General features: G+C 44.5%; 1 protein-coding gene across 1 annotated transcript in view; it reads left to right on the top strand.

Annotated features, from left to right (window-relative positions):
- WDR76 (WD repeat domain 76) overlaps positions 1-9,241 on the top strand; it is a 9,874-nt gene extending 633 nt beyond the window's left edge. The window contains exons 2-8 of the mRNA XM_029283321.1: positions 2,726-2,879; positions 3,708-3,710; positions 4,320-4,475; positions 4,741-4,955; positions 6,670-6,819; positions 8,097-8,150; positions 8,654-9,241. Coding sequence (XP_029139154.1) covers positions 2,726-2,879; positions 3,708-3,710; positions 4,320-4,475; positions 4,741-4,955; positions 6,670-6,819; positions 8,097-8,150; positions 8,654-8,909 — 988 coding nt within the window. The 3' untranslated portion in view covers positions 8,910-9,241. The remainder of the gene's footprint in view (positions 1-2,725; positions 2,880-3,707; positions 3,711-4,319; positions 4,476-4,740; positions 4,956-6,669; positions 6,820-8,096; positions 8,151-8,653) is intronic.
- The last annotated feature ends 1,359 nt before the right edge of the window (positions 9,242-10,600 follow it).

Raw genomic sequence — 10,600 nt, 5'->3', positions numbered from 1 at the left:
GGGGGGGGGGGGGGGGGGGGGGGGGGGGGGGGGGAACGGCTTAACGTTTAGGGCTGGCTTGAGTCTGCGAAATCTCAGCAGGCTTAGAGCTAAAAGAGCCGGCCGGGGGTCGTGCGGGGCTGCCCGGCCTGCCTGGGCCGCGTTGGGGGAAGAGGCATCGCCTTGGCCGCATATTCTTCATAGCATATAAGTCGCATCACGGTGTCAAAAGTTTGCCATCTTAGTTTTAAAACAATGTGTTGAAACATTGAGAGTTCATGCTTCTCTGTTCTTTTTCTCCTTCAAGTCAGCTGCCAGACTTCATAAAATGACCTTGAAAAGGAAGACACCAGGAATAAAGAGGTAAAACTGTATATTGTGTGTCCATTAACCCATGGCAGGGTCCAGGTATCTAGCAATTCCAACAGAAAATTAATCCAGACATCCCCACCATGGGAAATGTTTTTGTTGGCTGGTGACTGTGGCCCTTCCAATGGTAACTGGTACCCAAAATTAAGTAAAACTTAAATTTAAAAGGCTGCATTTTATACAGAACTTAAATCTCAATGATAAATATAAAACAGTTTATGATTGGGGTAAGGACATGCTGGGGAGATATGGGCTGAATACAAAAGTGAATAATCAACACTGCAGAACTATGTTGTGGTGATGGTAGTTGCCTAAAGAGAGAATGAATTGCAAAATATGAAGGAAGAGCAAATAGGTTGGGAGGAAGGGAAAGTCAGGATCATTACATGAAGTTACTGAGATCCTCAAAGGGGAAGCAGTAAGGACTGTGGAAGTAAGAATGGACTGGGGTAAGATGGAGTGAACAGCATGCATCACATGGGTGGGAAGGAGAAAAGGGCACATTTCCCTTCTCCCCCCCTCCCCCCGCTGCTATTTTTATGTCTTGGCATAATGATGCTTATCTTACAAGAGAATGATGTGGATCACATGAATGTACTAAACAGAATGTACTCATATACATACCAAATTTCAAAAAAACGAAACTGCCTGTTAGGAACCCAAAGCAGGACAAATGACTGGGAAGCAGCACTCATGATATTTCTTAAAGCTGGGAGGGGGGGAGGAAAATTGGAGGACAGGAAAAAGGCCAAAGGTGGCTTAATGAAGCTCAAAAATACGTGGGGGGGAGGGCAGGCACAGAGGGAGAAAACTCTCAGTAGATTGGAAGTGGGTACCTTTGGGTACCTTTCACTGGGTGTATTCAAGGTGGGTGTATTCAAGGTCTCTGTGGGCTGAGCCTGAGTTCTGCTTGCCAGGGGACAGAGCCTGGTGGCTTCCCTGGACACTTGCAACTCAATGCTCTTTTAATGCTGTCCTGCCCTCTGCAGCTCACAGTGAAAAATGCATGTAGACTAGCCAGAAAAAAGAGTTATTTAGAAAGAAGCACTAAAGTATGGATCTGTCCCAAGAATCTTTTAAATGCATATTTTTACTACAGATCCCATTCTTTAAGAATTGTGAATGAATATTTTAAGCAGCATCAGCAATACTATGTTAAGGCTGTTTTCTTCTTTATGGTCCTGGATATTGGCTGGAGGAAATAATTCACATTCCAGGGAGGACCACATCCTTGGAGAAATGGGATGTGTCGAACCCCAGGACCACTGGGGTACGACACAGAGGTAGCCCCCTCTGTGTTGTACCCCAGTGGAAATGATCCACACTCATCTGCTTAGCCAGTTGGGGAAGAGCTGCAGGGCTCTCGGTCTCCAGCCTCAACTAGCCAAGTTCATACTGAATTCTCATCTTCAGATTGTAGCACAGTGTAATGTCACAGGGAGGAAATGATAGTAGAAAATTCAGCGAGAATGCAAGTAACTGAAAATACCAATAGGGCATAAGCCAATGTTTTCATGATGTGAATGTATTCTTGAAGCACAAGATTTAGAGGTGCACTTGTATTGTCTTGGTAGAGTTAAGTCTCCAAAGGCAGAAACTAAGACAACTTGTCGAAGATCCATGCGTTTGCAGAGAATAGATCCACTGGGCATTCCCCTCCCGGAGCCAGAAGCAAAGTTGGAATCTCCTGTGGAAGAGGAGCATGTAAGAGGCTCACAGGGGAGAGTGGCAGGTTAATATGCGCTTGTGCTTGGCCCTCTGGGTGACTCAGACGCATGAGGGGCTTCTGCACTTTGGCTGGCAAAGCTTTTCTGACTGAGGGTTACCCTGTGCAGGGACTTCCGATCCTAATGGATGGTCTTGGATTTCCATTGCCGCCTCACTGAGACTCGTGTAGTTGCTTTGACTGCATCTTAAATTTAGCTTTGCTCAAGTGACTTGGATTGTGCAAACAAAGCAAAGTAATCTGAGTAAGAATCTGTGTGTTTCTGCTTGCTGCTTTTTCTGTGAACCTCACTGATAATACACAACACAATTAACTGTTTTATATATCTTTTTCTTTTTTGAAAGGCCCGATTGCCACCTGGACCTCATCCAATGGTTGCTACTGTTCAGGAGCCAAAAACTGACACGTTTCTCAGAACGTGGGCAAAAATAAGCCAGGTATTTGTAGAATTCACTAGTACGTTTGAAAGAGAGCCTGCACACAATGTAAATAATTTCTGCATTGTTTTCCAACCATTAATTAGGTGGAAGGAAAGAAGAGCGAGAAAAGCTCATGTAACTTAGAAAGGTAACTCTGAAATTAATTCTAACTTGCTTTTTAAAAATTTGTTTGCTTTGTGTTTAAGCTAACATATTCATTATTTTGGCCCAGTTACAAAATTCATCTCCGTGGGATGGTCCTCAGAGAAGAACATGTTGCAAAAGTGGTGAAAAGCCGGATTTATTCTGTGGCTATCCATCCATCTGAAAGCCGAACTCTGGTGGCAGCTGGGGACAAGTGGGGGCAGATTGGCCTCTGGGATTTAGTAAGTACTTCATGTTTCATTGTCTTTGCAGCAGTGTTTTATTATGCTTTCAAGGTAGCATAAAGTAAGGCTTTGATGTTAGGTAGAAACAGTTGAATGTTTAGAGAAACAAGGTACATTTTGGCGGGGTAAGTGAATATTGTCAACCAGGAAATGAAACTCAGATGTGGCCCTCCTGCTATTCAAACTGCTCCATTTCCCTCTCACTTGGCAAGATTTTGATAGCCAAGCAAAGAGGTTTGAACTTTGTTCCAAGACAGTGTTTCTCAACCTTGGCAACTTTAAGAGGCTATAGCAGGGGTAGTCAACCTTGGCTCTTTTATGACTCGTGGACTTCAACTCCCAGAATTCCTGAGCCAGCTAAGCTGGCTCAGGAATTCTGGGAATTGAAGTCCACGAGTCATAAAAGAGCCAAGGTTGACTACCCCTGGGCTATAGGGTTAGGTTTACATCACCATGAACTCGGAGAGCAAAATGGACATTGCCAACAAATTCGGAGTGCTTGGGTATGGTTAGAAAGGCATTGCTTTTCTAGCCTGCCCCATCTATCATGGCTTTCTCTGGGGGGTAGAAGATTGCTCCTGCCATCTTGCTGGGGCTGTAGAATGGGGAGATATATGAGGGGGGTATAAATGGAAGATTAAGTGGGCAGGTGGCTGAGGGCAGGTTTTTGACTTGGATGCCAGCCCTCCATTTCCCATTTCCCACTGCCTGGCAGAAACTGCTGCAAGGCCTGTGATGACTTCCTCATGGAGTGATCTATGAAGATCTTCTTATGGTTGGAGTGTGTGGGGTCATGCGATCACCTTTTGCTTCTTACAAGCAAAGTCAGTGGGAAGCCAGAGTCACTTAACATGTTACTAACAATTGCAGTGATTCACTTAGCAACTATGGCAAGAAAGGTCATAAAATGGGGCAAAGCTCACTTAACAAACATCTTACTTAGCAACAGAAATTTTGGGCTCAAAATTTCAAAAACTACCAGTTACAAGTTGAAGATTATCTGTACTCCACAGGTAAGAGTCTGAAGGCATGACCTGGAACTGGCCCCAAAGAAAGGAGAACTGCTGTAACGTGGCACCCCAAATCTCCAGCCCCACAGAAGGTCCTAAAAATACCATGATAAACGTTTCTGAAAGCCCCTGGGAGATCAAGGAGCCCCAGGATGAATGCACTGCCCCCACAGACGATCTGAGCGAAAAATAGAAGCATGCTGCTCTCACAAGGCTTTTTTGTTTTGGCTCACCTGAAACAAAAAAAGTGAAACATTCCCACTTTTTGAAAGTACCTGCCTTGGGCCTGGATGGGGCTCTCTGGCTGGAGCAGAGCATTCATGTCCCTGTGTGAGGGCATGTTCCTCTTTTTCCTACTATGATTTCTGCTGCTCATTGTGAAAAGCAGGACAGTAACTGTGGTGCTGCTCTGGTTTGTGTTTTTCAGGACTACGGTTTAGAAAACGGAACGCACGTCTTCATACCCCATAGCCAGGCAGTCAGCTGTTTGCACTTTTCTCCCGTTAATCCTGCTCATCTTTTATCTCTCAGTCACGATGGCACGTTACGATCTGGAGATGTAACCCAAAGAATTTTTGAGGAGGTGAATATTTCAGCCATTAAATAATATTAGAAATCCTATCATGCCATGTTTAGAAAAGACCCCAACCCTTGTGGATAATCTATTCCCAGGCCCCTGTCTGCTGTTATAGTAACCGTATACAGTAAGTTTGATTGCTATAAGTGAGCCTTGAAAATAGATGGAAGTTTAATTTCAAGCTATTATGAAATGCAGGCATCAAGTCAGTTTCTCAGGCTGAATAATACCTCAAGCATAGTCTAAATGGAAGCCTCTTTTTCATTCACAGATATACCGAAACGAGAGCCACAGCCTTTCTTCATTTGACTTCTTGGCAAGCAATGCCTCTACTTTGGTTGTAGGAATGTGGGATGGAAGGGTAGCCATAGTGGATCGGAGAACGCCGGTACCATCCCCCGAGATCTCGGTAGATCTTCATTCAAAGACGAGGACAGTCCACGTTCACCCTATCAGTAGACAGTACTTTGTTGCTGCTGGGGAAAGGTAGGTTCCCACACAGACGCAAAAGCGCTAGGCTGGTAGCAACAGGGAAGGGCCCCCCGTTTGATTTAGAATAGAATCTAAAGAAAAATGTTTTGTGTAATGAATAAAGAATTACCGTGTGTGGCACAGTGGTTAGAATGCAGAACTGCAGGCTACTTCTGCTGCCTGCCGGCTGCCTGCAGTTCAGCAGTTTGATTCTCATCAGCTCAAGGTTGACTCGGCCTTTCATCCTTCTGAGCTCGGTAAAATGATTGTTGGGGGCAAGATGCTGACGTTGTAAACTGCTTAGAGAGGGCTGTAAAGCAGTGTATAAGTCCAAGTGCTATTGGAACTTGTTTCGTGTCTTACCTGGGGCGTGATTGTTGCACCAAGAAGTTTATCTGCTGATGGGATTAATAGTGCCGAGGCTCCAAAGCTAGGCCCTCATAAGATCCTTTCCTCCCTCCCAGCTCAAGGCCTGCTAGAAGAAAATATGCGGGGACAGAATTATTGCTCCTCTGCTCTGTTTCAAAATAAAAACTATCTGTAACAATCCAGCCCCATGTCCCAGAAAAACCCACTTTTTGCACAATGTGTGAAGGTTCCCACAGTGGGGGAGGGCGATGTGAACCTATTGCAAACAGAATCAGAAGTATAATTGAACAACTGACAGAATCATAGAATGGAAAAAAATCTTTGAGGTCTTCTAGTCCTGCCCCTGCCAGAGCAGGAATCTCCAAGGCATCTCATGCAAATGAATGGTGGCCCAACCTTTGCTTGAAAACAGTGATGGGCCTCCTTGACTCCAGGAAACGGACTGTTCCATTGTTTAATAGTTCTTGCTGTCATGAAATTGCTCTTTATTTTAAGTTTGGGTCTCCCTCTGTAAAGCTTACACCTGTCTTTGGAGCTGAAAAATAAATCCACACCCTTCTCCCTGTGGTAGACCTTCAAAAAGGAGGCACGGCTAACCTGTCTCCTCTTTCTCTTCTGTAGTCTAAATATAAGAGTTACTTAAACAGCAGTTGTTAAGCAAATGAATGGGCATCAAGCAAAGCTAGGAATTCTTGTGGGCGGTTTTTTATCAGGAACTTGCTAAAAAAGCTGGAAACCATAAAAAAACTTAAATTATGGTCAGGTGACCATGGAATGCTGCAATTGGTCATAAAACCGGTTGCCAACTGCCTGAAATGCAGTCATGACTGTAGGTGTGTGCACAGCATCAAAACTCTGGAACTGGGCCGTAAGAAGCTTTGGGGGGGGGCATTGTAAGTTGTAAGTCGCTAGGTGGCTGCTCGCCTAAGAAGAACTATCTGCACCTTTATAGATGCCATGGCCTAGGTCCCATCCAGACGTGGGTTGTACTCAGAAGAGTAGCAGTCACCCATGTAGCTGCTCCCAGTGGCAGTGTGTCGTGGTCATAACCAGCAAGCCTGTGGGCTGCTGCACTTGGCACCAACTGAAGTTTTTGAGTGGTCTTCAAAGGCAACTCCAAATTACAGTAATCCATAGCGAAGGTGACTGTCTCCAGCGTCACTTACTCTGGATGTAGTCCTTTGTTCCCAGGATACAGAACCCTTTCTGCACTCTTCCAGTTCTGAGTACCCAGCCCTGTGGCTTTATCCCAAAGCCCTCAGCCCAGGAGTGATGGGAGGTGATTCCCTATGCAGGGTCTTCTGATCTTTGAAGAAAATGTGCAATCCTGGTAAATACCCTGTTTCCACTGCTGTTACAGAAACGTCAGTATTTATGATGCTCGGCACCTGAAGAGCAGAGGTCAGCCGGTACTGGCTCTCAGTGGACACACCAAGAGTGTTGCTTCGGCTTATTTTTCACCTGTGACTGGAAACAGAGTAGTGACAACTTGTGCTGACGATACACTGAGGTATGTGTGAGTTGGCTTTGTATTAGAGTTTGCTTTTGGGAGTCTGCCTTCTAATTTTTTCCCCCTGCAACTCTCTGCAACCAAAATATTCTATTTAGCAGGACAAAAAGTCCAGGAAAATTGCTGGAGACAGATTTGCCCTCGCAGCAGTTTCTCTTTTTTCTTTGCAACGTGTGCAGAACAAAGGGAGCTTGTTGGGGGGATGAGACAGAAGAACACGGTTGAAAGATGGGGTGGCGAAATGCTAGAGGACTCAACAAACATACCTTTAGGCCCTTAACTGTAAATATTGTGAGGAATCGAGCAGTTCTGGTTCTGCCATTGACCATCAGATTCCACGAACAGGAAAGCCCAAGTAGGGGTTCACAGGGCAAGAGGTGCTCGAATTCACTTCCCCCATCTGGGACCAGGTGGCATCTGCCCCAAGGGAGCAGAGGAAAGAGAGACGGGCAGCGGCAGCCGCCTCCTTCCCAAACGTCTCTGGATGGGCTTGCATAGAATCTGCAGCTGAAGGAAAAGGGGAGAAGAACCGGTTGCCACGATGGGGGCCCACACGTGGGCACGTGCTACCACTCGGTGGTGGGGTTCCCTTTTTTTTACCAGGATTGCTCACTGTGTTGTTTTGCTCTCTTCAGCTGCTCCAAGAAACCTGGAGCCAGCAGGGATTGGCAGCTTAGAAAACTATTTTGACATCAAGCAGGATGGAGGCTGAACCATCAGGGGATTCCCAAATGCTCAGAAAACTCAGGCACTGGGATGAGCCATCTTAAGGGGATCCTCACCTACATAGAGATCAAGGTCTATGGAGGTTCTCAGTCATCCAGGTCATAGTTATCCCAAAGATGCTTTTTCACGAGGCAACTGGACTTTCTTGTTTTTCTTTGAAGACATTTTGCTTCTCGCCCAAGAAGCTTCGTCAGCTCTGACTGGATGGTGGGGAATGGAAAGATTTATACTCCTGCAGACAGCTGTTCACTTGCATTCTTTTAGCGAGTTGTTAAAGCTACCTGGAGGTTTACCTGTGTCTTCAGGATCACCTGAGTGGTGCAAGTGGGTGTGGTGCCTTCTTGGAACTGCTGAAAGGACTGTGTTGTAGACAGGAGATAGATGATGTCGGATTCCTCCTCCTCTTGAGAGAGGGATGTCCAATTTTGACCTAGATGGCCTCTTTGACCCCTCTTTCAAACCAGCGGTCCTCTAAATGTCTCAGTTCCCTTAAAACCTAGTCCAAGGGCTGGGATTTGTTCTTTGGCTAAACTCTGATTTTTGCCTTACAGGATCTTTGGAACTCAGTGTTTATCATCTTTAGCTCCGATTCTCACAACTATTCGGTAAGTTAAGACAAGGAGATTGACTTGGTGTAGGTAGTCCTTGACTTAGGACCACAGTTGAGCCCAAAATTTCCATTGCTAAGCAAGACAGTTAAATGAGTTTTACCCATTTTAGGACCTTCCTTCCCACAATTGTTAAGTGAATCACTGCAGTTGTTAAGTTATGATTATCAAATGAATCTGGCTTCCCCATTCACAGTTACAAAAGGGGATCACATGACCCCAGGATACGGCAACTGTCATAGATACACGCCAGTTGCCAAGCATCCAAATTTTTATCACGTGACTATAGGGATACCTCAGTGGTTCTAAATGTGAAAAATGGCCCTAGGTCACTTTTTTCAGTGCCATGGTAACTTTGAACGGTCACGAAATGAATGAAATTGCCTAAATGAACAAAATTTCCCACAGTGAACAGGTCATGGCATCCAAGTGCCATTCAGGAATTTGAAGGGCAAGTGAGCAAACCCTGCATTCATTTCTCTTTTCCCTTTTCTGAACAGGCATAACAACAACACCGGTCGATGGCTGACCAGGTTCCGGGCAGTTTGGGACCCCAAAAGGGACGACTGCTTCGTCGTGGGGAGCATGATCCGGCCGAGGCAGATCCAGGCCTTTCACGCCACCGGAGAGCTGCTGCATTCCTTTCTGAGTGAGGATTATCTTAACTCTGTTTGTTCCATCAATTCCTGGCACCCCACCAGGTACATTGTTGCGGGTGGGAATTCCAGTGGCCGCCTGCACGTCTTTAAAGAGTGATAAGCATGCTAGAAACAAATCAGGGTTTGGTGTTTAGTTACTCCTTATTTCGCTTCAGGGCACAGACAGCTACAGACTAATAAATATGTTGCATTACACATCTGAAGATGTCCTCTATTGCTACTAAGTTGGACATTAATAAGGCCCAGGTTTGTCATTTTGGGATTGTAACTTTTTGAACAGGTTGTGAGAAACTGTTTGTGTCAATCACAGAGGCTTATAAATCTGTGTCACAAACTGTGCAATAGATAATACCCCATTTAGAAGTTAAATGCTGATATTTTGTTATAAGAACTTTAAATGTGTGTTCAAGAATGAATAAAAAGCATATTTTGATATTTTTAATACAAGTGGCATATTTATATTGTCTATTCCTAGTGTTGATTGGAAATTATAAATGCTCTGATCAGAAAAATGGCTCTTACAAATCAGTGGGGGGGGATGGCCCATGTTCGTAAACATCTTTAAAAAGTATGTTGGTATAAACAATCGTATAACCCCCCCCATGTTAGTTATTCATGCTTCTTTTATAGTGCCCCTTAAACATACTTAAATGTTTTTAGTAATTATTGTACACAATAATTTCCCAATTAAATTGCTCAAAAGGCATTTTTTTCATCATAATTAAGTATTTATTTAAATTTGAAAATACTTCTATATGGAATCAATGGTTTTGCACTAACTACAGGCTGAATATGTAGAAAAATTTACATCTTTGACGGAAAAATGTGACATATAGTATTTGGCACATGAATTAACATCTATATTATGAAAATGAAAATTTCACATTTTCAGGTAAATGACCTTTTCCTGCTTCAGCGTGCAGCATGTTAGTCCTCATTCAGAGTCTGTTTTCTCTGATACAGCAACCTGTGGAAATCCCCCCCCCCCCAAGTCATACAATTGTGATTTGGAACGAATGAGCAGTGAAACATGAAACAGAAGGCCGAAGGGTTGGATAAAACCCTTGGCAGAAATAGAGCTTAGTCCCCCAGTGCATTCTGAAGTGCACAAGAAAAAGTATCCTTAATTGGGCCCAGGATTGTTTAGGGTCAACAGCTATCTAAGAATGACTTGTCCCCATCAAAGTTTGCATCTTGTCTATTAAAAAAAAGTATTGCATGAAATAGTTACAGGTAGAATTGGACAGGTTTGAGGCATGAGAAACACCACCAACAATTAACACGTGAACGTTTGTATCTTTCTCTGGAGTGCAGAATTACGACATGAAAACTTTCCCCCCACTGCATAGAAGCATCATTTACTACAGACTGAGGTAGGAACACCACACTAGAAGTTTTTGTTGCTTTGTTGCATAAAACATTATAAATCCTTGGATAGGTCCCTCCATCTTTTCATAGACAATACAAAGTGTAATGTTATCTGTTCCTCTTGCAAAAACCACAATTGCTTCTGGCTCCTGAGAGGCTGGCCGTGGTATTTAATGGTTGACCGGGATCTTCGCTAACCAAGGTGCAGGCACCCACCCCGTCTGAGTGCAGCAGCAGAGTCTTGCCCATTCCTGTGTATTGCTAATGCTGTTAATTGTGCTCTTTTTTTGAATGCGAATGACCGGCTGTGGAGGAAAAGTCAGTGCGCAAAGTCCCACCTCCGTAGCCTCCTTCCCATGGGTTCTGGCAGTGCTTCGGTTCTGCTGAATTCGGAGGGCCTGTGCGCATATATGTGGCTGC

This window comes from Protobothrops mucrosquamatus, unplaced genomic scaffold (assembly GCF_001527695.2).
Source record: "Protobothrops mucrosquamatus isolate PMUCROS unplaced genomic scaffold, P.Mucros_1.0 scaffold56, whole genome shotgun sequence".
Taxonomy (NCBI): Eukaryota; Metazoa; Chordata; class Lepidosauria; order Squamata; family Viperidae; genus Protobothrops; species Protobothrops mucrosquamatus.
Note: the sequence above shows the minus strand (reverse complement) of the source record. Positions and strands in the feature narration are given on the sequence as shown.